The sequence below is a fragment of the Anas acuta genome, chromosome 2 (genome assembly GCF_963932015.1).
Source record: "Anas acuta chromosome 2, bAnaAcu1.1, whole genome shotgun sequence".
In the NCBI taxonomy this organism is placed as follows: domain Eukaryota; kingdom Metazoa; phylum Chordata; class Aves; order Anseriformes; family Anatidae; genus Anas; species Anas acuta.
Window position 1 is genome coordinate 60,768,546 of NC_088980.1, and position 26,989 is coordinate 60,795,534.

General features: G+C 41.0%; 1 protein-coding gene across 4 annotated transcripts in view; it reads left to right on the forward strand.

The window, feature by feature from the left end:
* Positions 1-26,989, forward strand: part of ITGA9 (integrin subunit alpha 9) — a 223,383-nt gene that overhangs the window by 121,314 nt on the left and 75,080 nt on the right. For all 4 annotated transcript variants that reach the window (XM_068675025.1, XM_068675026.1, XM_068675027.1 and 1 more), the window contains exons 17-18: positions 2,793-2,869; positions 21,836-21,986. In XM_068675025.1, coding sequence (XP_068531126.1) covers positions 2,793-2,869; positions 21,836-21,986 — 228 coding nt within the window. The remainder of the gene's footprint in view (positions 1-2,792; positions 2,870-21,835; positions 21,987-26,989) is intronic.

The window sequence follows — 26,989 nt, forward strand, 5'->3', positions numbered from 1 at the left end:
TGTTCAGTCTGCGCTGCTGCGTGCACACATACCTTTTTTGCTCTTGGAAATGCCAGACAGAAGTGCGGTGACCTTAAGAGATGTAGCTGTGTTTCTCTTTCAGGACAATTTTTGTTCACCCCTTCCCACAAGCTTAAAAATTCCCTTGAATGTATTTCTTATGTAAAGAAGCTTCCTGACCATCTCTGATGAACATGTTCAAAACTGTGAGGTAGATGGTACAATTGAAGTGGAATCCAGGAAGAATCCAGTAAGAATTTGAACTTCTACTGTAAAACCACTGTTCAGAATTGCTTCTCCTCACCTTGAGCAGCAGCAACTGCAAAAATTGTGAAGTGTTTCCTACACACAAGGAATTTATTTCCTCCTACTTCCCTCTTTCCCATCCTGAATATTATGTACAGCCTAACGGTGTGAAGGTTGGTTACCTTGTTGAACACTTTGAATATGTAAAAGCTCTGTAAATCCCTAAAACTTATTTTAAAGCCAAAGCCACTTTAAAGATTGCTTAGAGCTAAAATTGATTATATTCTAGTAGTGCTTATACATATCCCAACAATAGATGCTTTCTCTACCAACGTGAAGTGCTGAATTAAGTATGGTTTCTGGCCTGAAGGAATCACAGTCCAAGTAGACCAATTAAAGGCACAGTAATAGAATGTATAAGCAGTGCTCACAAATGTTATGATGACTTACAGTGCGTTTACCACTTTTAATTCTTTAGGAGGGATTTGAAAAGGCAGGAATTAGTCAACTGGAAAGGCAGAAGAAGCAACAGGGTGGGCAAGGGAAGGCTCAAGACAGCAGAGAAGAAAGTGGAGGAAGCAGAAGTGAGAAGTTACTGGATTGAGGCTGTAGCAGGCAAACAAAAACAGGAGGTAGAATAGAAGCATGGTGAAATCTATTCAAACAAGGGAAATATTGGAGAATAGCAAAGTAATCCAGAGATATCATTAGCCTATGACAGACTGAACCAATGATGGCTGCCTGTATAGGTCCTAGCAGCTGTCTGGACTGGAAATCTTCTCCTTGCACCCTCAAACCTGACTGGGTTCAAGATTATCCACAAAAGTAAGGAGTTTACTCCTACACATTTACAGATCTGAGGACTCATCATCCTTATTTATTTCTCCTGTGGTAGTGCTATGTAGGAACTTGAGTTTTATCACATAAAATATTCTTGATGTTTTTCAGAGTAGCTTGCTGTTCACTGCATGGTGTGTTGGAAGAGGTACGTGCTCAGTAGTTTTAGAAAATGAGGTATTCGTTCCTTGTGAAGAACCACATCTATGGATTTAGTAACAAAATTCCAAGATTGTTAGGTAGTTATTTAAATGTATTTACAGTACTTGATTCTTTTAAAAGTGCAGGTCATATCTTTGATCACTCTGTTCACTTTGCCAAGATTTCTGTAATGCAAATAGGGATACTGTCAGGCAAGACTGTTTTTGCAGTTTATTTTTCTTTCTCCTCTGAAGGTCAAACAGTCTTTCCTATATATAGGTACTATGCTGGTTGAGGATTAGTGCTGAGAATTTTTGAAGCTATGCCTTTGAAATGTACCATGTTTTGAGAGGGATTCCTTGTGCGAGTTCCTGTCCCAGGGCTATCATGATTCTCGTCTTTTGGTGTGGGAGCCTCTATTAAGGAGAAAAAGTAGTCGCAGACCTTGTGTTTAAACACTCACCAATTTCTACATCTGAGATTCTGAGAAAGCAAAATGTGGGATAGTAAAATGAAAGCATAACGTAAATCACCCCAAATGTACTTGCCACCTCCCATTTATCTTTGTCCTATTTGCAGCTTAGATACCAAACTATGCTGTAGGTTGTACTGCTAGTCCAAAACTAATTGATATCATAAAGGTGCACTCCTCTTTGGAGAGGTCTAAAAACACAGAAAAAGGACAGGAAACGGTCTGCTCAACTGTTCAGAAAGGTATCAGTCTTTGTTCTTAACAGCAGGGGAAAATAACCACAATCCTGACAGCTTCTGAGTTTCTTGGACACCAGGAATGTGTTCCTATCTTTTCCTTTTGCTCTCTGTTGGCTGCCCCATTTAACTACAACAAATTGCCACAGAGATTCACATAGGCTAATGGAGACTTCTTATGTATTCCCTGTCTGTCAACATGCTGTTTTTTTTTTTTGCTGCTTAGTGTGCTAATGCCTAGTTTTATGTTGTTCTTTCACAACCCCTGTTTTTATCAATCTGTTAAAGATCATAAATGATAGTCTTTATCACAAGACTGACAGTGGTTCTCTTATCCTAGGATACACTGTGTAAATAAGTCTGTAATTTTCTGTTGCTCGCAAGATAGCAGAAAAGTTTGCCACTGTTCACAAAAAAAAATAAAAATAAAATCCTTATCTTTAATGTAGGCCACTGAATGTTTGCATGATTTCCTTTCTTCCAATTTGCAGGGCTGAAAATAGTTTCGTTGGTAGTCTATATTTTCTGTTTCATTTTCTTGCACATGTGTTGGAAAGAGGTGCCAGAAATATTGTGTGAGAGAAGTAATTCTTATAAGATGAGAAGTGGGAATGGATTGAGGAAAATCTCTGAGGGAGTCTGTTTTTGTTGAACCTTCTTGTTCAGTTAAAAGAGAATAAAGACTTTTTTGTAAAGATGAGATTTGGCTTCCCTTGAGTTTCTTTAGTGTTCACACTGCATATTCTGTATCACAAATTTTGGTGATTTCTTTTTTTATTTCATCCAAACATTGCCTCTTTGGGGGAGCTTTAATCTTATGCGTTTTATGCTATAACAGTTCTTTTCTTTGCTTTTCACAGACTGTTTTTGAGAGGAACTGTCAATCTGATGACTGTGCTGCTGATTTGAAACTTCAGGGTAAATTACTGCTATCTAGGTGAGTAACTGAAGTTTTTTCTTTTTCATTCTTATATGCTAGTACGCCATTCATTTTATGTAAGATGTAGTCAAAAATCAAAATGCAAATACAGTCATCTTATATCCAGACTAGGACATTGATAATGATGGCATGTCTAGTGCAGTAAGGTCTCAAGATGTACACAAAGGTGTAGGTGTAAACTGCACACAGAAAAGCATTTTTGTTCTGAAAACATGTCACAGGTTTTAGAAAAATGTGTCTTCTATGGTTGTGATTCCCCCCCCCCCCCAACCTTTAATTTCTGAAATTGTATACTTTACTAACTCTTGAAATACTGCTCTCCTTTGTCTTTTTGTTAGTAACTCGGGGGTGTCTGATTTCACTTTATTCTGGGATAATAAACCTTGTCAAATAGACCAGAGGTGAAGTTTATGTTCTGTCCTTTGAGACTGGTGATCCTAGGAAAGCACCTATTGTTTTGTCAGGATGCAGTTATTCAATTTCTGGATAAATCAGGCTAAAGGTGAACTTCATGCATCACTTCTGTTTCCTTTTTTTTTTTTTTTCTTCAGCATTTTAGCACAATTTTAGAAATGGAAGTGCTGATGTGAGTTATTTAATTGTGTGCCAGATGTTTTGCTGCTTGCAGATGCTCTCTGTGAAATGCTTTGCTTTTAGGTCGGGAAAGAGGGGAAGAGAATTTGCTGCTTATGAAAACTGAAAAAAAAAGAAAAATGGGTAGGAGATATACACATTTTATGTAAGTCTACGGCATGCTGTAGCCATAGTTGGAGACAAAACTGAACAAGAGTCAAATCTGAGTAGTTACGGACTGGACTTCTCCAGACACGACTGAAGTCCACAGGAATGTTTTTGGGGATTGGCTGGGAGCAGAGTTAGGTCTCAGGTTGCAGAGTCCACACTTTGACTGTGATTAGTCTGGATTTTTGACCTTTCACTAGATTTTAGTGGTGAGAAGAACATATTGAGAGTAGAGCTGGAGACTTGTCTGTGTGGACTGAGGAAGCAAGTAAGGGGGTTTATTGTACATTTGAGGAATAATCAATTAAAAACTGCTTCTACAAACTTGTCAGTGTGTGGTAATCATAGCAGTAAGAGTTGTATTTGTGGTTACAGTATTAGACTGTTTACTTTTATGACTGTTATTTACACTATCACAACAATTTAAAAGCCACAACTGTCAAAAAAAAAAAAAAAGAGGATATTCAAATAGAGTTTCCACAGTCACATAACAAAATGTTGGACAAGTGCTCTCAAGTCTTTTTTGTTCAGTGACATTCTGAAGTCCTGTCTGAAATAAACAGGATGTCATCAAATCTATCAAGTCCTCACATAATAGGTTTCCTTAAGGTAAAGGGTATTGTAGACTTCAGCTAGTAAGAATCATAGCACAGTAAACATCTCTGAAGAAAACACGTTTTTGGTCTGTAAAAATACAAAAGCATGCTATGGATTCTGATTATAAAAAAAAATAAAAATGTCCACCTTGAAGAATATGCTCATCTTTCTAGCCCCTTCATGTCTTATGCTACAGAACTCTGTGAGCCTGTTTTCACATACTAGCTGTTTATGATAATTCTGTGTAAAAAGCATTTGCTTTGTAGGAAGAGCATAGAACGTGAATCTTTTATTATTATATGCACCTAGGAACTAAATGAGTGACTTCATTTTTAGGAAGATTATGGCAGTGTCTTTGTCTAAATAATCACATCTGACTAAAATTGGTGGATTTATTAATAAAAGCAATATACGTAAGAAATATATATAATATAACATGATAGATTGAAATAAACAGGGTGTTTATGGGAAGGCAGCAGTAAATACAGTGTCTTAGATACTCAGCAGCTCTTTGAAGGTATTGCTGGACATATGGGTAGAGTGATCTGGTTGAGGTCATCTACCTGGGCTTCCAAAACTTTTATTAGGATTTCTCACCAAAAGGTCATAAAGAAAGTAAGTTGTCCAGGCCTAAGAGGAATGGTGCCTGAGCATTTCTACATAATTAAAATGCAGTCAACAGAAGGAGTAACTAGTCTGTTTTTCTGGTGTGCATGTGCCGGGGCCAGTGGTACTCATCATACTCATAAACAATCAGGGAAATCTGCTAAAAATAAACAGCAAGGTGTTAGTTTGCTAATCATACTAAGCTATTTAGAGTAATGAAAAGAACAAATAAGGAGCTATATTTTCAAGCAGCATATGGTTAATCAGTGGAATTTACTGTTGGGGATGTTGTAAACACTGAAAACTGAAATAGTAGAGATGCCAAACTTGAATGCTGGAAACTGCAGAAATTGATCAGGAAAATAACACTACATGATTGCCTTGTTCTTCCATAGGCCTCTGCTTTAGACATAGTTAGAAGTAGGGCTCTCTGCTGGATGGACTGATTTATTCTGGCTATTCTTACACATTTTTTCATTGATTTGTAGCATGTTAGAGCCAAAAGCTATACAGAGCATGATAATATTGTGAAGTATAGTTTTGTCCATCACTATAATAGGCTTTCACATGTGTGCTGGTCAGAGCACTTGTGTGTATAGGAAGTTAGCTCAGATTACATTATCATCATGAGAATTGCTTGCTGAGGTCACACTTGTGAGTTCAGGAACCATGCAAGCTACTCCGATATAGAGTTCACCTGAGATGCATTTGAATCACTAGACTTACCCAGTTAGTTAAGATCACACCTGCATTCGAATATGTCAAACCAGTGTACCAAATGACTAATAGGAAAATAATCCTGGTCTAATTTGGCATTTCATGGGATCATCCTTCTCTTCCCAAAACTTACTCGTGCCCCCACAAATGGGGATCACTGCACTTTGATACATAACAAACAGACAAACCAGCACATCCACCTAAAAATCTAATATATGGTGACTTATCCAAAGTGCTCAAACCAAGCAAATCTGTGTTTGTAAATTGAACGCTGCCATTCTGACCAGATAGAGTTATGTTTGCCTCATTATTTCTTGTTAGTGCTGCTGCAAGTGGAAACTGTGCTGCTGGGCAAGCTGAAATCCTTCACTGTGATGTTGGTAGTGGGGAGGAGAAGGGGAAAGGCCTTGAAAGTGGATAATGATAAAAACCTCAAAGATTTCTAACCCTTTCAGAAAGAATTAGTGAAGATTTCAGAGGGTGAGAATGGGATGTGGTAGTGATTCCCATGCTCTGTTTTTGTTTTTGTTTTTTCAAACGGTTCTGTTATAGTGGAAGGTGTCCTTGCAGACGTGGGCTAAAGACCAGGGTAACATGCTGTACTGGAATAAAGACAAGCTAGAAGGCATTTATTTTGAATAGAAAAATACACATTCTCAGTTAACAGACATATTTCTTTAAGGCTTGATTTCAGTTAAGAGATGGACCTCTTTAAGGCTTGTCTACTTTCATGAGCATGTGTTTGTATGTAAGCCCACTCCAACTTGTAAGGATTGTGAAATGATGGAGCCAAACTCTTACTGCTTGTGTCAGATAGCACCAGGGACAGCAGTCACAGACTGTGTCTCGGCAGCTTCAGGCTGGACACCAGGAAAAACTGTCTTGTGTGGGCAGTTTGTGCTGCACTGGAAGGAGGGCAGAGATCATGGGGTCTGCTGTTCTGGGTTTCAGGACTCAGCAGGGTGAGGTCCAAGGTCCCAGCTGACTGTGGTTGGCAATTGTTCTGTGATGAGCAGGATGATGGATGCTATAGTCTCTAGAGATGACTTCCAACCAAGTTTGCTGCAGTTCTCTGACTCATGTCAAGATAAAATCCTCTCTGCAACTTGAGCAATGCTGCCTCAACAAGGAGCCTCCCTTAACCAAGGTGGAAACAGCTGCCTAAGATGGTTGTCGTCCAGTGTCATGGCTGAAACCTGCCTGTGGGGCTCCTTGCCTCTCACTGATGCTGCCTCTGCCAGCAAGAACAGCATCACAAGAGGGGATGGTGATATCAAATGCTGGACCTGACAAAAACTGCAGGGATTAAACTTTCTAGTGCAGACATAATGAGGTAGCATGTGAAACAGCCACAGTGGTGCATGCTAGTGTTACCACAAATGGTCTTTTTAGTGCTGGGCCTGCATTTATTCTCAGGACTATGGGTGTTGTTAGCTTAAAACTACAGATGCAATTTAAGGGTAGGGAAAAAAGAGCCATGGGATGTGCTGGGGATTTGGTGAAGGCAGTTTTGGGAGAAACTGAAGGATCAGAAGTAAAGTGTTTTGTCTTTCCAGTCATAACTTTTCAAATCCATTCTTCTTGAAGAATAAGCATGAGGTTTTGGCACCACAGAGTAGAGAAGACTACCTCATTGCCTCCCCATCAACGAAACTCCAGTGTTAAATCTTGCAGCTGTAATAGCAGATACCAAAATTTGGCCCTATCCATGCAGTACTACCCCATCTTAGTGGGGAGGATGAGGGGCAGAGGGGATTTAAAAAGGAAGGGATTTAGAAGTATTTTAGTGTGAAGAAAATATTTATAGCATTTATGTGTTGCATGTGGGTAAATCTATCAAGACAATCTGAAACCTTAAGAGAAATAGGAATAGGATATTTTGCAATAAGTTATATTTTTATGGTAACAGTCTTTTGGGACAGTAGTAGAAAACTGGTTTTCCTTGCCAGTAATCCATTACTGAAAAGCAAAATGCAATTAAAGAGTGCTCTGTTAGCTATTATTTTCAAATACATTGTTTAATATTACAAATGCGTTTATAACATACCATGCTTGACTTGAATGCCCCACTTCGTGTTCTCAGCCCAGCAAATGTCTTTTCCATCAGGTTTCTGTAGCGAATCACAGAATTTCTAGGTTGGAAGAGACCTCAAGATCATCGAGTCCAACCTCTAACCTAACACTAACAGTCCCCACTAAACCATTATCCCTAAGCTCTACATCTAAACGTCCTTTAAAGACTTCCAGGGATGGTGACTCCACCACCTCCCTGGGCAGCCTGTTCCAATGCCTCACAACCCTTTCAGTAAAGAAGTTCTTCCTAACATCTAACATAAAACTCCCCTGGCGCAACTTTAGCCCATTCCCCCTCGTCCTGTCACCAGGCACGTGGGAGAACAGGTCAACCCCCACCTCACTACAGCCTCCTTTAAGGTATCTGTAGAGAGCGATAAGGTCGCCCCTCAGCCTCCTCTTCTCCAGGCTAAACAAGCCCAGCTCCTTCAGCCGCTCCTCGTAGGACTTGTTCTCCAGGCCCCTCACCAGCTTCGTCGCCCTTCTCTGGACCCGCTCGAGCACCTCGATGTCCTTCTTGTAGCGAGGGGCCCAAAACTGAACACAGTACTCGAGGTGCGGCCTCACCAGAGCAGAGTACAGGGGGACGATCACCTCCCTAGCCCTGCTGGCCACGCTGTTTCTGATACAAGCCAGGATGCCGTTGGCCTTCTTGGCCACCTGAGCACACTGCTGGCTCATATTCAGCCGACTGTCCACCGTCACTCCCAGGTCCTTCTCTGCCTGGCAGCTCTCCAACCACTCATCTCCCAGCCTGTAGCTCTGCTTGGGGTTATTGCGCCCCAGGTGCAGGACCCGGCACTTGGCCTTGTTGAACTTCATGCAGTTGACCTCAGCCCATCGGTGCAGCCTATCCAGATCCTCCTGCAGAGCCTTCCTACCCTCGAGCAGATTGACACACGCACCTAACTTGGTGTCATCTGCAAACTTACTGAGGGTGCACTCAATGCCCTCATCCAGATCATTGATGAAGATGTTAAAGAGGACCGGCCCCAGTACCGAGCCCTGGGGGACGCCACTAGTGACTGGCCTCCAACTGGACTTGACTCCATTTACCACAACTCTTTGGGCCCGGCTATCCAGCCAGTTTCTAACTGGCTGGATATACCACACTTTTATTGAGCCTCTCTGTAGCTACTTGTTTAGAGGCTGAACTGCATCTGTTTCCTCAAGATGTGCAGGGGGAAACTCTGAAGCATGCGTTTTGTGGAAGATTTTCAAGGCTAGAGAAGCCTAATCTATTCCTATGGTACTCTGTATGGGCGGAAAGTACTCTGGTCTTTTAGGAAAGAACCAAAATGTGCTGAGAGAACAGAGTCCACGGGAACACAAATCTGGTCCTGGCCTAATGCCTCAGACTGGTATTCAGGTAACTGAAACAAAGCCAACAGTAGCGACCAAAATCTGATCAGGCTTCAAGGGGAGCCAAGTGAAAACCACAGAGAATACATCTGAGTGACGGTAAGGGTGTCTGAAAAAACAGACTTTCTTCCAGCTATAATAAATGAACCAGCTAAAAGACCAGAGCAGAATGGGTGGTGGCTTCCCTGTGAGATGCAGGTAGGAAGGAAATCCTGTATGACTGTGTAAATACACTGACAACCCATGTGCTGCAATGAGTGGTGCAGCTGTACTGAAAACAAACAGCAGCAGAAGAAAGATGATGTTGCGGCATGACAGGTAGCTGCAATGTTCCAGTGTGAGCTGTGCACATGTTATGTAAATCAAGTTGTAAGGATAAGGGCTGTGAGCTCCCTTGGATAGAATACACTGTAATAAATATTGCTATTTCTGAGAAGGTTCCAGGAGGAAGTCTGTCTTCCATATATTTATGTGACATGAGGTTATCCTTCATCTGTCATTCGAAACCGCATTACTCACTCGTTGGAATGCTTTTGCTCATCTGTTTGGGTGGTTGTAATATGCAGCTTTCTTTTATGTATAGGTTTTAGAGCACCCTTAGGTGTTCTAGCTGGTTATTAGATTCAAATTTACTTTCTTTCCCTAGAGATTGGTTGGGGTTCCTGTCTGTACTTCTGCAAATTGTTTGTTTTGGAGAAGGCAAATTGGAAGCAAAAGTTGTTGAAAGCCAAAGGGGCAACAGGTGCATTTGCAGAGATTTGCAAGGTTTTACAAATTTTTTATATTTTGCATTGGAGTCAAAGCTTTCATAAGTTTTCTTGTGCAATGGAATTGTTGAGAAACATCCTCTTCCAGTTGAAAGGTCAGGCTTGTGACTTGGGCCATCTTCTGCCAGTCCTTCTGGAATTAGCCAGAAGATGGACAAAAAAGCAGTCTGTCAAACTTCTTCAGGTTTGAAATGTTTCCATTTTAATAAAATGGCGATTTATGGAAAAAAAAAAAAAGGTATTTTCCAGTTATCTTCTGGTCAGCTCTACAGAAGCGTTTTTTCCCTTCAAATAAATTCTTTTTGTGACCTGCTAAAAGATTAACATATTTTCTGCCAGTACTTTTGTTTCTATGATCTGTTTTGTCCTATGCATGTGTCTGCTTGATAGGCAGGTTAACAATTCAGTGTGATCTTTTTGGCATGTAACCTCAAAATACCTAACCCACACTTCACTGAAAACACCTGCATCACCACCCCATGGTCCTGCACCCTCTGAGCTTTAAACTCATTTTCATTGCTTCCTTTACAATGCAATAAATTACTTTGAAATAGCATTAAACTACACTATAATGAGTTTATAAGCATATGATTATTAGTGAATAAAAATAAATTTCATTTAGCTATGCAACCCATAGCTAGTCATGTGGTTGTTTTGCAAATAGACACAATAAAGAGTCTGTTCATGGACCTACTAAAATGTGTGGAAAGACTCCCTGTGGTTCACTAAGTACATGATCAGACATTAAGCACCTGGATTTGAAAAATGAAGTTTTTTCAGCAGTTTCATATTGGCTTGCCAAAATATTGCAGAACCCTGACTGAAGGAATCCAGAAGTCATAGATAAAAACATGTGTTATGACAGCTTTGTCCAATTTACTTTTCACCAGCACAAGATGTAACAGCAGAGACCATAGTAGAGTGCAGTAACAATGCAGATAGTCAATGCTTTCTGAAGGAACGAGCACTAACATCAAATGTTGATCAGAAAGATCAAAGGTGTTTTGAGTGTATCTCATGAATATGGTAGGGTTTCAAATAAATAAATAAATAAAGGCTTTCACTGATCATAGACTTTGTAAACCCATAGAGCAAAGCTGCAAGCTTGTGGTTTAACGTGGGAAGCAAAGCTGTTTCATAAATTTGACCAGGCTCACGCCTCAGCACTTATCTTCCTTTGATCACACAACAGGAATTTGTTTCCATAGAGGCCTCACATTTCATGGCCTGCTCCTTGCGGTTTTATGCCCCTGAAGTGCATCTTAACAAAACAGTTGTGATGAGGAAAAACAATATCCTTTCATTTGGAGCTTAATTACATGCTCTGATAATATCTATTTTTCCCTTCCTCTTCATTCATAGCAGATGAAGAATTTGTTTTCACTTACTTTATCTTTCATTGAACGAACACTTCTTTAAAAATATTTTTGACATTCTGTTTACCCTAGACAGGCTACCCTAAATAACATAGCTAATCAGATGGAGCTAATTTGCTGCCTTACAAAGAACAAAAGAAAAATGAGCAAATGCTCTGGTTTAGCATGCCTAGTGCTAGTAAAGTGCCATGAGCTTTCAGTCTGGACCACATGTATATAAAGCTGTGTACACTGGTGTCAATATTCCTGACTTCTGGAATGCAAATATGGAGCCATGACCAATCCCATTGCAGTCGTGTGCAGCCCATAGGTTACTAGGTTATACCCAAGTACTGCCCCAACTCCAGGTCTTTTAAAGTATCAAAAGAGTTCAGACAGAAGAGGAAAACATTGAAAAGGGGGTTATGAGTAGGTTGCTGTCAGTTTTCTCAAAATTATGCTGTTTCTAACTGTGATTTAAGTAATTTTGCAAATTATAGGGTAGTTTAATGCTATTTCAAAGTAATTTGGTGCATTGTGAAGGAAGCAATGAAAATATTTATAGCATTTTGTGTATATTAGGACATTTGTAATTCTATTTGGAAGTAAGTCTATTTGATGAATCCAGGAAGAAGATATTTGATTTCTAATTTACTTTAACTTTCATTTATCTTTTGCCTACAGACAGTTGCTAGTGAATTGAATGTTGCATTTGCAAGGCACATGGAAAATTTTGTTGTAGCATATCCAGGGTCTGATTTGTAGTTTCCTGAAAGGACTACCCAGTAGAGCCAGCAATTAATCAGGATGTAGTACAAGTTGCAGTGGGAGCATCATCTCAGGAACAAGTGAGTGTTTCCCCTGTTGAAGGTGAACGGGGATAAAGGAATGGATTTTTGGTTTCCATCTGGTTATTTGCACTCAGAGCTTCATAAATCTCTCCCAGAATAAATAAGTCCAGTTTGATAGCAGTGGGCAGTCCTTTTCCTTTTGAACATGTGGTGATTAAACCCATGTGGATGGTAATAGAGCCATCAAGTGACAAGCTGTAACAAACATCAATAGTCTGCATCTAATACAAGAATACAGATTTCCAGTCTATTGTTTTTTTAAGAACAGGGTACTGATTGACAGTCAGGGGTACTGCACAAGCCAGTCTTATAACTTCTTAAATGCTATTCTGTGCAGGTTTTTTGTTTGTTTGTTTGTTTTTTTTTTTTTTTTTTTTGTTAAGAATCACTTGACTGTATCCCCTGGAACAGGATTTTGCTGTTTGTTAAACCAGATCCTAAAGAGATGATTTTTTTTGCATTACATAAAATGATCATTGAACTAATGTGTAACCTGGCCTTTCTTGTGAACAGCCCAACATCAGTATTTTATGGACCTAAGATAGTTCAAGTTGTCGTATTTTTTCCTACTCTAGCAACCAAAGTATAAAGCTAACAAAACAACAGCTTAACCTCTAGCAGAGTTGTCATACGTGATTGGCCGCCAGAGGTGGAAGTCCTTGATACGGTACAGACCACAATGAAAAGCAGATGCACCATTGTTTCATTGTTTTGGATTTGAAGAATATTTCTTGACTGATAAATACATGCATACGCACATACTTCTGTTGCATAGCTATATGAAGTTTTTCGTAGTATATCCTTCAAGTACAAAATCTGATAAGGCTGAGTTTCATTGCAGGTTACCAGGTAATCACTTTGCTGGTTCTGCATGAACTATTGGGTTGAAATAGAGGAAATATGCTGATGTAGGTTGATGCTGCTTATAGTGTTTGACATTTATATATAACTTATTTTTGGCATATTAGACCTGCTACTACAAAACAAATTTCCTAAAATAACAAGCTGGTGCTGCTTCTAACTTGTCATATCTAATTAGCTGCCTTTTATTGATCTCTGAAGGTAACTGGTAGATGGGGGAACTGATCTTTCTTCCTCATCAAGGCTCAGCTGAGTATGTTTTTTAAATTACATATTGCACCCCACCATCCCCTGAGTAAAGGCAAACAATCAGACCTGCCTCATCAGCTTTTAATAGGTCTACTGCTGAGGGCATAATTTTTATTGTAAATATGTGGTTTGCTTGATGAATTTAATTTTCTAGTTCCTGGAAACAACAAAGTTTCTTGTTACAAAATGCTATTTGTTTCATTCTCAAATTTCACTTCCTCTCCAAGATCTTTGGACATCAATCTTCTATTTTAGCATTGCTGTTCCAGTATTTTAAAAAAACAGGGGAAATAGATATATTTTTTCCACATCAGGCTAGTGTATGCAACTCCAGCTATGTGTCGTACCATTTATCTTCTAAATTTGTTTCTGCCACTAGTAACTAACTTTTGTTTGTGTTCTAATCTTAGGCACATACACTCACGCATGTGAGGATAACTGTCTCAGGAGCACAGTATCATTTGTTTAAAGGACACGGCTTGTGGCTATAAAAGATGTTAGTTTGTATGTATGTCTGCAAGGGTGAAAGATTAGATTAGAGGTTCTGTGGATGTTGTGCCTGATCTTGCTTTCATGTGACAGTTTCACAAACCAGGGTAGCTGCATTCAATCCAAAAGCTGCTCCCCAGAGTAAACACTGTGAAAAAGGACTTGATACCTTCAAAGTTGACTCTTCAGTTCTGTTTATAAAGGGCTTTGAACAGCTGGGTACAATTGAAATTACTGATAATAGTAGAAGAAAGGCAACAGATTTCTGCATCATGGTAAGATAAGGGGTATTTTTACGTGGATGTTGTGCCCTGCTCTGTACTTTCTACTTTGAAGACTATAGAGCTGGCAGTTATGTCTATTGTGTAATTATGGGGAATTTGTGTGAAGAAATGATGTTTGAGGAAGAAAGGACAATTCCCAGAGAAGCTTTCAAAATACAGTAACTGGCTGTAAATTGAAATCACTGTTTCAATTCCAGAATGAGAGGAAAAGGGGTTTCCTAGAGTTTTTTTTCTGTTGTTTACTACTCAAATACATTCTTTATATATATATATATGAAAGTAATGTATAGGAAAGGTTGAAAAGTTAACACTCTGTGCTGTATCCCACAGTTGTGATGTGTATAGGACCTCAACAGCTAGAGGGGCAGCTCTGCCCCACAAGGGAACAGGCACAAGCAGTTCTACCTCCTTGGCTCTGGGCTCACTGCAGTAGGGTTTTTTTTTTGTTTTTTTTTTTTTTTTTATTTTATTCTGGCCATTCAGTCCCCTCCTGTGGGGAAACATTGGAATGTTGTTATTCTGCCCTCATAGGGTACAATCTTTGGTGCAGTGTTACTCCCAAACTGTACTCCATTGACACGAGCTCTGGGCTGCTTCTCAAATTCTCCCTTGAGTTTGTCCCATCTCCTCATGGTACTTCATACTACTCAAAGCAGACTAGAAAGCCAGGTTTTCAGCTTGGGAAGTAGAACAGGTCATTAATGAAACGATCTGGTGGGCCCAGAGCTAGCTTGCCATGGTGGGCTTAGTGCATCTTAGCTAGGCCGCAGTCATTGGCTGTACGAGGTCTCTTAGTGCATGTGGTGGCTTAGGCTTCAATGCAAGGAGGGGAAGGCAGCAGTTCAACTAACACAGGATAAACCCTGGTATCCCAAGTGTTTGCCTAAGTCCTTAACCTAGATTGCCTTCAAGCTTTGCAGAGAGAATTGACCTTGAATACACATGTGAGACTGTGACAGTGTAATGCACAGGCAGTATAAAATCCAATAGCTCTGCTCCCTGTGGGATTGCTTAAAAGTTTTGCGTAGTTTGGGATTATTTATGGGGCTTCTACCTCTTTGTTTTGCTCTGGGTCTTCAAATGAATTCCCAGAAGATGAGCTGAGGGTTTCAGCTTTTCATTGGCTTTTGGGGCTTAAGTGTTTGCAAAGCTCAACTGATCCTGCGGCCTATGATAAAACCCCAGAAGGAAAGGTTTTCAGGGTTAATATTAGGAGTTTGTGAGGGCAAAATACACATTCAGTATCACAGTAACTGTGAAGACCAGCTGCAATGCTGGTTGCTGATGGTAGAAATCAGTCTATTTGGATCTGTCACAGACTGATGCTGTTCACTCGCACCTTTTACTGGTTTAAAGGAAAGAGACGGGACTTCTTTCTTCAGCAGTGTACCGTTATCTGATGGAGATGGAGGACAGGTTAGACTTCAGTTGTCTGGAGCCTTTTTACCCTGATGAAGTCTAACTGTCCCCAGCTGTAGCTTCCACTGGCCATTGGGCAATAGCAGGGATTTACCCGTGCAGATGCAGATCTTCTGTAAGGAAAGGCTCCTAAGATTAAAGGGAAAGTTGATGATCCAGGCTAACAGGCTAAGTGCAACCCTGTTGCATTCCGCTAAGGGGAAGTGCTAAATAATGCTTTTATATATATATATGTTATATATATATATATAATATATATATTATATATATAAATAAGTCTCTCAAGTACAGGAAATAGAGAAATATGTCCCTGTGTGCCTTTTGGAATGCAGATTATGTCTCCCTTGACCCACATTAATAAAAACACCAGCATCTTGGGGGGCGGAGAAATGAAAATTGCAGATCTCTTCTGTTAGCGTTTCCCAGCTGGTCTTTATTCACTCGCTGACCATAACACAAGGAAGTGGCACAGGAATTAACAAAGAATGTTAACGTGTGTTAAAAAGCTATTTGATTTATGCTGGAACTTTAAAATTGTTTCCTCATCTTTTTTTTACTAAAAAAGATAATGTTGAAGATTTCTTTTTATGTTTAATTCATAGTACCATGGCAAGTGAACTTTAAAACTATAGCAGAGTTTATCTTCTGCGTAGCATAAACTTGGAGCCTGATTTTCAGAACTGTTTTTTTACCTGCAAGTCTAGCTCATGTGAATGAAAGTTGCATTTAGTACTTCTGAATGTCAAATTTATTTCCCTTTCCATGCAAAAATTGATAGTCTGACGTATTTTGTGTGCTTGTATGCATGTGCATACAAATATGGTTGCCTAAATTTAATATCTCTACAGTCTAACCAGAGCTTTTACCTATTTTATTATTAATGCATATTACCCGATGCAATGGGTGGTGTTATTCTTTCCAATTTAGTGATTGTCTTGATTATTTTCCATCTATTCTATCACTTCTGTTTTTAGAGCATGTTTTTATTTTTAACCTGCCTTCCTTCCTGTGAGGAGGGTGATGAGTGCTGTGGTGAGGATACTGGCTGCTGTATCGTAAGGTGCCCTCCTAGACCTGTTGCTAGAAAACAGAGAGGGTCTGGTGGGAAATGTGGTGATTGGTGGCCGCCTCAGTCATAGCGACCATGAAGTGGTTGAGTTCAAAATTTATGGTGACAGAAGGAAAAGTGCCACCAAAACCTCATCCCTAGATATGGGGAAAGCGGACTTCAGGCTGATCAGGGAACTAGTCAGCAAGGTCCCCTGGGAAGCTGCTCTTGAAGGCCTCGATGTCCACCAGTGCTGGTCATTCTTTAAGCGATGCCTCCTAGAAGCACAAGATCAGGCGATTCCTAAATATCGCAAGTCAGGCAGGCGGGGCAGGAGGCCGGCGTGGCTGACCAGGAACATTCTTATGGAGATTAGGCAGAAACAGAGAGTGTTTCGCTACTGGAAGGAGGGCCAGGTGTCATGGAAAGAATACAGGGATGCTGTTCGTGCTTGTAGGGAGAAAATTCGTGTGGCTAAAGCACACCTAGAGTTGAAGCTGGCTGTGTCTGTGAGAGAAAATAAAAAGTTTTTTTTTAGATATGTGAATGGAAAAAGGAGAACTAAAGAATACATAGGGCCGCTCCTTGATAGGGAAGGTCTCCTCACAGACAATGACATAGGCAAAGCAGAGACGCTTAACGCCTTCTTTGCCTCTGTCTTCAATGCCGATGATGGGCTTCGGGACCCAGGGTGCCCTGAGCTGGAGGACCGGGACGGTGGGGATGCCAAACTGCCAACCGACCCTGAACGTGTGCGGGATTTGCTACTCCACCTGGATCCCTACAAGTCCATGGGTCCGGATGGGATTCATCCCCGGGTGCTGAAAGAGCTGGCGGACGTCATCGCGGAACCTCTCTCAATTATTTTTCAACGATCCTGGGAATCTGGAGAGGTCCCAGTAGACTGGAAGCTGGCAAATGTTGTGCCGATTTTCAAAAAGGGTCAGAAAGAAGACCCTAACAATTACAGGCCTGTCAGTCTCACGTCAGTGCCTCGTAAAATCATGGAGAAGATGGTTCTCGAACGTATTGAGGCGCACCTGGGGGACAAAGCAGTCATTGGTCCCAGCCAGCATGGGTTTGTGAAGGGTAGGTCCTGCCTAACTAACCTGATTTCCTTTTATGATAAGATCACCCGTATGGTGGACCAAGGGAAACCAGCTGATGTGATTTTTTTGGACTTCAGCAAGGCTTTTGACACGGTTTCCCATAGGATCCTACTGGACAAAATGTCCACCATACAGCTAAATAAAAACATCATACGATGGGTGAGCAATTGGCTAACGGGCAGGGCCCAAAGGGTTATGGTAAATGGGGCTGCGTCAGGCTGGCGGGCGGTCACCAGTGGGGTCCCTCAAGGCTCCATTTTAGGGCCGGTACTTTTCAATATTTTTATAAACGATCTGGATGTAGGAATAGAAGGTATTTTGAGCAAGTTTGCTGATGACACCAAACTTGGAGGAGTTGTGGACTCTGTTGAGGGCAGAAAGGCCTTGCAGAGGGATCTGGATAGGTTGGAGAGCTGGGCGATCACCAACCGCATGAAGTTCAATAAGAGCAAGTGCCGGGTCCTGCACCTGGGACGGGGAAACCCTGGCTGCACGTACAGACTGGGCGATGAGACGCTGGATAGAAGCCTAGAAGAGAGGGATCTGGGGGTCGTGGTAGACAGCAAGTTGAATATGAGCCAGCAGTGTGCCCTGGCAGCCAGGAGGGCCAACCGTGTCCTGGGGTGCATCAAGCACGGCATCGCTAGTAGGTCAAGGGAGGTGATTGTCCCGCTCTACTCTGCGCTGGTGCGGCCTCACCTTGAGTACTGTGTGCAGTTCTGGGCACCACGGTGTAAAAAGGACATGAAACTGTTGGAGAGTGTCCAGAGGGGGGCTACGAAGATGGTGAAAGGCCTGGAGGGGAAGACGTACGAGGAACAGCTGAGGGCACTGGGCCTGCTCAGCCTGGAGAAGAGGAGGCTGAGGGGAGACCTCATCGCAGTCTACAACTTCCTCGTAAGGGGGTGTCGAGAGGCAGGAGACCTTTTCTCCATTAACACCAGTGACAGGACCCGCGGGAACGGGGTTAAGCTGAGGCAGGGGAAATTTAGGCTTGACATAAGGAGGGGGTTCTTCACAGAGAGGGTGGTTGCACACTGGAACGGGCTCCCCAGGGAAGTGGTCACTGCACCGAGCCTGTCTGAATTTAAGAAGAGATTGGACTGTGCACTTAGTCACATGGTCTGAACTTCTGGGTAGACCTGTGCGGTGTCAAGAGTTGGACTTGATGATCCTTAAGGGTCCCTTCCAGCTCAGGTTATTCTATGATAAATGTAAACCAGAAGCCATTGCTTGATTCCGTTCCTTAAATTATTTGACATACCTTGTCAAGACCACAAGTGGCTCTAGTTTGTTTTCTTCTTTCTGGCGGGTGACAACAGCTTTTCAGTGACAAATTGGAGTTGTCAGTGAGTCTGCTGTAGGTGCAGCAGCTGCCGGCACAGGCTGGCACCAGGCTGGCAGCAGAGCTGCTCCCACGCTGCAGCAGGCTGTCTGCATCCATGACGTTGTGCCCTCAAGCAGCAAAGGGGGCCCGGGAGCTCCCCTGCAAGCAGGGAGATTCCTAATCCTTTTCTTACAGCAAGTGAGCCTGATTCATTCCAGATGTACATGGATTTAATGACTTGGAAAGCTACTCTTAAAATGGGACTTACAGCACAATCTCCTATAGCCTTTTAGAGGAAGATCTGAACTCCTTTGCCAGCCTAAAATCAGTGAGGTTTTTCAGAGTTTAACAGGGTGTGATTTTGTGTAGAAGCTTTAATCAGGGAGCAACTAGTACGCTCTCAGAAAATGGGTTTTCCTTTTTCTGCTGAGGAAAACATTGTTATAAACATCGTCGCTTAGGTGCGATGCACTTCTAACAGATGAGTGATAGGCTTGTAAAGGAGTAACACAACCTAATGGTGTTTATTTTAATGTTATTTTTGTGGGATTACTTTTAAGTAGGATTTCATTCTGAATATTTGTTTTATTGTTCAGTAGGAAAGACAGTAATCATGATCATCTTTAAATTAAATCTTAAAGTACTGCTGCCACCAATTCAGAGTGGATTCTTTCCTCCTTTGCATATTGTTCTTTTAATTATAAATAAGTTACTGTAGAAGGGAAAGAAGTAGTGGCAATGTCCATGTTAAATAGTAATAGCTGGACACAAATGTGTAGTGTGCGTTGCATATGGTATCAACCTGGCATAAGATAAATATCTTGTAACACCTCTTTGCTTACAGAAGTGATACTTCCAGATTTTGCTAATGGGTTTGAAAGATGCTGATTTACTCTTTGAAGTGATAACGCGAAATGAGATTATAAAGTTAATGACAAATAATTTGTAGTTGTAAGTGGTTGTTTTTATTTCTTGTCTTCCAATTATGTACTTTTGATTATTAGCAAATCCCAGCAGATAGTTTTTGTATATCTTCATAATTTGTCAGCTTTTCTACAGTGAATGTTGATGTTGGGGCCAAAAGGTTAAATGCTTCCACGTACTCTTACATAGTTTTCCCATTAATTTGGTGCATAAGAAACATCCACTCCAAATATTTTGACCTCTCAAGCTAGTTTTTCAGTGGATTCTGTACAGTGTACACATTTGCCAATATTTATTTGCACTGATAGCTGATGGCAAGAATACACCATAACATTTAGAAAGCAAAGTGTCCAGTTATAGGTAGGATTGGTGGTGTCTGCAGTTGAGTGTAAGTAGGAGAAATCAGAAATGTTTCCTGGAGATTTATATCTGCCTCATAAGAACCTGTCACTGAACTGTAATCCATAATTTTGGGCAATATATTAAGATCATCATAAATTAAATAAGTTCAGGAAACAAATATGCTATAAATATTATGTGCATTATGTGGAAAAGTTGTGCTCACAATCCACAAGCATCAGCTTTAAAGCCTGAGTCTAGACCATATTGCTCTGCACTTCCCACACACCAGAGCTTCTGATTGTTTCATTACATCCCTTTGGAAATCCATGTCTGGAAAACTGGAAAACTCCTTGGCAAATGCAGAGAGACAGAAACCAGTGAGATCTGCCTTTGGAGGTTTGGTAGGGCCACAGCTGGCAGAGGATGCTGAAGGGTTTATAAGTGCCACATCCTTGGAACCCCCGTATTTAAGCAGATGCTGTGGCTGCAGCACCATGAGGAGGGCTGCCTTAAACACAACTCGCGTCCGGCACCCCAGTCACTTTCAGACAGTCGCTGCTATGCAAAGAATCAGCATGTGCCAATGTGCCTCTCCCTGATGCAGCCATTCCCTCGTGGCAATAGGGTGAATGGTGGTGGGCTGCGTGGTCAGCTTTGGGTTTCTCTGTGCTTTGGGTTTCTCTGTGCTGATGCTTGCTGCACTGTGCTTGTGTGCTGTGCAACAGCATCTGGCAGGGTGGTGGTGTGATGATGCCTTTTCTCAGAAGATCCCCCTTTATACTTCTGGGCTCATTGTCCCTCTGAGGAAATGACAGAGCATCTCTCTGCTATGTGCCTCCAGGACTCTGCCCTTTTTTGACCAGCTGCTTAGTGTTCTCCCTGTGAAGCTCCCTCCATTTCTCCAGGGTATATGAATGGTTTTACATTATACTCATGGTAACCACAACCAGTTAGATATTTTGGCTATTTTTTAATTTATACCTGGTATATTTCATAATATCTTTTACTGTGTTTTTATTCCTAGATCTGAAAACCTGTGCATTGTTACTATATATTTTTCTGTGATCTTAAGCCTACATTCTTACTTGTTAGCTCATCTTCTGGAGAGACTAGCATGATTAAATATATACCAAATAATAATTGTGTGTGGATTTGTGATGTGTGATGCCTTGATACAGTAGTATATTGATTCATGATGTATGACTATTATCTTAATTAACCATTCTATTGGTATTCCACTTATAGAACATGACTTCATTGTGTTAGGTCCAGCATAAATACACAAGGAAAGGTTAGTCATGTTCAATAGATGGTTGTTATAATTTTCATGCATTTTTTCACTCATACCTGTTTCTGGATTTTATTTGACCCTCTTTTCCTTTTTTTTTTCTATCCATGGCATAATTCTAAGCTTTTCAGAAAGTTACTAGAATATTTCAGCAAGATTGAATTATTGAGAAATAAAATTAAATAGAATTTGTTTGAATGTGAGCATAATGTTTTGTACTTGTTGCATTTTCCTCATCCAATAACTTTCCAGTCTTCAAATGTTTTATTTCCAATAAAGCCATATTAACAATATCTCATGAAGTGGTTTCAAGTGAGGATCACAGGATTTCCTTTCACAGGAGGCAGTGTCAGAACCAGGAATCACAAGCTGCTCACTTTCCTTACAGCTGCCTGCACCGCTCATTGGCCGTACAGCACACTGATGAGTTACTAACCACAGAGCTTTTAAGCAGTTGAGTTGTGACACTTCTGCAGTGGGGGGAAAAAAAAAAAAAGGATGAGAGTGTGAAAGTTGCCAAGAGTTTAATCTAGTGTAATTGTTTCTGCCTACAGTGTTGATGACAGGACTGCCTACCTGGCCCTGGGAGCAGTGAGGAACATCTCACTTAACATTTCCATCTCTAACACTGGGGACGATGCCTACGACACCAACGTTTTCTTCAACTTTTCTGGGGAGCTCTTCTTCATCAAAATGTGGCAAAAGGTAAGAAATGCCAATCTTGCTGTGAAGAAGTCTCCTAATGTTAAGTTTACTTGCAAGGAGTAGGAACAGGGGGTGGCCTGGTCCACAGTGCTGAGAGATTTGGAAGTTGTTTCTGGTTATGCTGGGCTTGAATTTCTTCCAGGCTTTTTACTGAGGTTTTCTCTTTCGTGGGTTTAAGCTGAGAAAATGATACAGTTTGTATTTCAATAGAAGACACAGCACTGTTATTTGGGGTCAGCTAATGAACCAGAATCATCGGTTGAGATACTAAGGTATTAAGAGACAGGAGGAAACTGGTTTGGAAATCTGTAGAATACCGAATAGCACTGAAATACAACGGCTGCCTCTAGTTTGAGTGGTGCCACATTGCGCTCATCAGTCCTGATCATCTTCTGACCTAGGTTCCTAGCTTTTTGTTTTGTTTTGTTTGTTTTCCTTGCAGAAACCAAGATGCAGGGCTGTTCTCTGCTCACATCTGGGTGCAAGTTTGGATTGTGGCCAGGGCATTTCATTAGAACTAAGAGCTCAAAAGTGCTTTTCATTTCACCTGTATCAACTCAGGTGAAGTTTTCGAGCTTTAGCCTCTTCACATTTTAGGTTGAAATGCACAGATGTTTTCATTAGCTTGAGTTTATTTGGAGGTGAAAAGTAAACACTGAATTGAGCTTTTTGCAAACTGATGTCTATGAAAGCTGAGTGTGAGTAACATGAAAATAAATTGCACAAAATAGAAATTCAATCATAATAACATTCTGACTGTTTGCTCCTGCTTTTTGCTGTTATGTGTGTCTCTGCTGAGGCTTTTCTATGCTTTTGAAGCCAAAAGAGCAATATTAAAAACACTAGCACACGTTTCAAAGTATGGTATTAACATGGCCCATTGAAACAATGATATTTTGTCATTATTTTTCATATTTTATAGAGAAAGATTATAAGAGATTTTAGCTATTACAAACCTCCTAGATTGCCTCATTACATAACAAAGTACGATAAATTCTGATAGAAGTTAATTCTGTTGATTTTCACATTAGACTTCGACATTGCATACAGTCACCAACCTCAGAAAATTCTTCTTCTATTATAATATTCTTTTTCAGTATGTGCTGCAAGTGTGCAGGTTATCACGAGGTTTTGTTTTTTTGTTTTTTGTTTTTTGTTTTTTGTTTTTTTTTTTTTTTAAAAAAAGGGCAGAAATACCTTACGCCAATATACAACTTTTCCTTAATGGAAGTTTACGTGAAGGCTTCTAAGGTCTGGCCTGGCTCCCATTGATGTCAGTGGGAGGGTTTCCATTGCTCTGCACTGGAAAACAGAGATTGATGTATGTTCTTTTAAAAGTTTTTTTTTGTCTTCTGTACTTAGTTGTTGAATATTGTACACACATGGATTAACTGGAACACCAATTGCCTTCGTTGTTCTTCTTGGCCAATGCTGTCAGGGAACAAGCTGAAGATGTGCTGTTTCCCTTGGTATTGTACCTTGAGCCTGGGTCTAAAGCAGACTTGAAACAGCTGTGTGAAATGCTCCCTAGAAGGAATGGTTTCTGGAAGCAGATGACATTGTTGTAGGGTTATCTCACTACTCAATGTGTCTTCAGCTAATAGAAGCTATCATTTCTTTAAAAACAAATAAACAAAAAACAGCATACATCAAGGAGATGTGTAGGCTTCCTTCTCAAAACTAGAGGGTTTTGAGAGCTGTAACAGGGTATGTTATTCCTGTCACTCCAGTGTTTGTGTGTTAGATTTGATCATAGAATCATAGAATATCCTGAGTTGAAAGGGACCCTTAAGGATCATCAAGTCCAACTCTTGACACCGCACAGGTCTACCCAGAAGTTCAGACCATGTGACTAAGTGCACAGTCCAATCTCTTCTTAAATTCAGACAGGCTCGGTGCAGTGACCACTTCCCTGGGGAGCCCGTTCCAGTGTGCAACCACCCTCTCTGTGAAGAACCCCCTCCTTATGTCAAGCCTAAATTTCCCCTGCCTCAGCTTAACCCCGTTCCCGCGGGTCCTGTCACTGGTGTTAATGGAGAAAAGGTCTCCTGCCTCTCGACACCCCCTTACGAGGAAGTTGTAGACTGCGATGAGGTCTCCCCTCAGCCTCCTCTTCTCCAGGCTGAGCAGGCCCAGTGCCCTCAGCTGTTCCTCGTACGTCTTCCCCTCCAGGCCTTTCACCATCTTCGTAGCCCCCCTCTGGACACTCTCCAACAGTTTCATGTCCTTTTTACACCGTGGTGCCCAGAACTGCACACAGTACTCAAGGTGAGGCCGCACCAGCGCAGAGTAGAGCGGGACAATCACCTCCCTTGACCTACTAGCGATGCCGTGCTTGATGCACCCCAGGACACGGTTGATAGCTGCTTTTTTTTTTTTTTTTTTCTCTGATAATTTAATAACAGGTTTGAAAAACTGAGAAACGGCGTTGTGTTGGGCAACTTTGCTTCCTCTCAATCAACTTTTGCTACAGGACAAGCTAATGGATTGTTGGCCTCACCGTGTATCCAGATGGGAAACTGGATTACAACCTCATAGCTTCAATTAGTGTTATATTTTCCCTAAGCTCCTTGAACAATGCTTTTTTAAATAAAATATCATGGACTCTCTGTTTCATAACCTACTCCCATCCCTTGACATCTATGCAAAATATGTACTGTGCATGTACTTTAAATAGATTTTATTCCTGTTTGAACATTGCCCAGGCAAAAATCCAGAACATAAAGCTGGAGTAAAAATGACAACTCATAAGATTTCCCATAGTGGAGCAATTTTGGAATCAAAAGAGCTGCTGCTTATGGGAAACTTCTTGCTGCAACTGCCTTTTAATGAATGACAGTAAAGTGGAAGAGAAGGGTCTCTTCCATGTGGTTGCTTGACACTTTTTCTGCAAGGTGGACCTCAGAACAGTGGCTGCATGGTGAGCTTTTAAATCGATCTCTATAGTCCTTTCAGTATGCTATGAAATCTCTGGTTTGTTTTCCCTATGTCTCCAGTGGATTTCCTGGCAGAATCAGTCTCGTTATTTCTTGCTGTACTTTGGTGACACTGAGAGCTGACACTGCAAAAAATGTAATGTTTTCTCAACAGAGTTACCGTGACAAAATGCCAGTTTGTGTTTGAAAAGAACGGCATGGCCACACTCAGTAGGGATTACCAGTAGCATTCTCTAAAGTGCATTATGGAGATAGCTCTTCCTTTTGCAGAGACTGAGATTTCATGAGCTGTGGTGAATAGAGCACCTGGCAGGGCTTTGCCGCTTCTCCATGAGGTAAAAAAGCATTCACAGACTTATGTTTAAACGACTCCATTTATTCCACTGTCTGATTTTCCTGTTGTGCTGCTGCCAGTCCTCCCTGGCTTTGAGGACGAAGCCCAGTGTTTTCTTTCCACAACTTCTGACAGACAGCCCTCTTCTTTCTTGAGAGGCACAATATGTTGCATGGGCTTCAGGCAATAGACTTCTCATCTCTGCCTACCCTCCCTGCAGTGTTTTTAACTCTGTCATCACTGCTGTCCTTCCAAGGGACTGTTTTCACAGAAGTGTCACTGTCCTTTTGTACTCAAATCATCCCTTCACCCTTTTTACATACAGGGAGACTCTTCTGTGGAAGTAAACGTATAGCTACAAAACAGTACATTTCTTAACTGGTGATATTCTTGAAAACTTAAGATACAGTTGTGGGTTTCATCTCCAGTAGCTTACTGTGCATATTTTCCTTTCATTACAGTTTCGATAACCATGTGGTTTCATATAGAGTGGCAACACTTGGATTATAAACCTTATTTTTCAATTCTTCCTTACTTTGGTAGAATTAAACTGAGATTTCTAGAACCCAATTATAACTCACGTTGTATAGCTAGAAAAAGAAGCAAACAAAAAAGCCAGAATACCAAAGTCCATTCGAGGCTGGGCAAAGGCTGGATTTCTTCTCAGGAGGTTGACAACGCGTGGCCATTGATGTAAAGCCTGTGAAAAGTTTCAAGTTATGATTCAGTGAGAACTGGTGGTTTTACAGGTGCATGGGAGCATTGCACTGTAATGAATTTCAAAAGTTGTCCACTAGGAAAAATGTTCCTTTTGAAATACGAAAAGATTTAATCATTTAAACCTCACATGGTCACTTAGATTTCACTTTTACTGTGTTGACAGAGATTGGTCACCTCTTCTCTAATTAGTAGATCTTCTATTTTTTTAATATATTAAAATGTATTGTCCCATAATCTTAATTCAATTTCAAGAACACTATTTCAGAGCCTGAAAAATCCACTTAAAAGAGGTGTCAATATCACTTTCCTATAGAACACAGGGTGCTGCCTGTGTGCTAAGGAGTCTGGAAAAGGGAATAAAAGGCTCTGACTGCTAATTTCTACATCATTTTGCATCTATTGGAATTGCCTGCTGACTTGTGAAGTTTTGCTGAAAATGCTTGTCAGAAATAGGCACTTTGCTAACCATTTATTAGCTGCTGTTTAGAGCAGAAGGGTATTGTTAGTACAGTTACAGAAAAAGCACTATAAGCTTGCAGGAAGTGGCTGTTAACATTTTTCAGAGACTTCGCAAGTAGGCTGCTACAACAGCCACCACTGATGGGGAAAATCCTATTCATTGTCTGTGCCTGGCCATACCATCCAGCCTTTCTCACTCCTTTTGGTTGGCTTAGTTTTTTGTGGGTTCACCGAGGCGAGCCAGCTTGTAAGGGGTCAGATGATCACCAGGTAAATGCATGAAGAGCGCTGGAAGTATGTGATCAAGGAGCTGATGTTGGGGGGTGGTTGTAGGTAGGGCCATATCTTTATTAAATCAGCTCAGGAGATTTTATACTAATGGTATAAAAATATCATATGTAATGTAGTAATAATAAAAAACAACAATAACCTCATATCTGTAGCATTAATCTCTGGCTACTCTTGAAGTGCTCTGCAAGGACTGGAGGGAATCTAATGGCTAAGCCCATTTCAGCATGGGTTATGGAGAGTGGAGGTCAGGAAATCCCACTGCT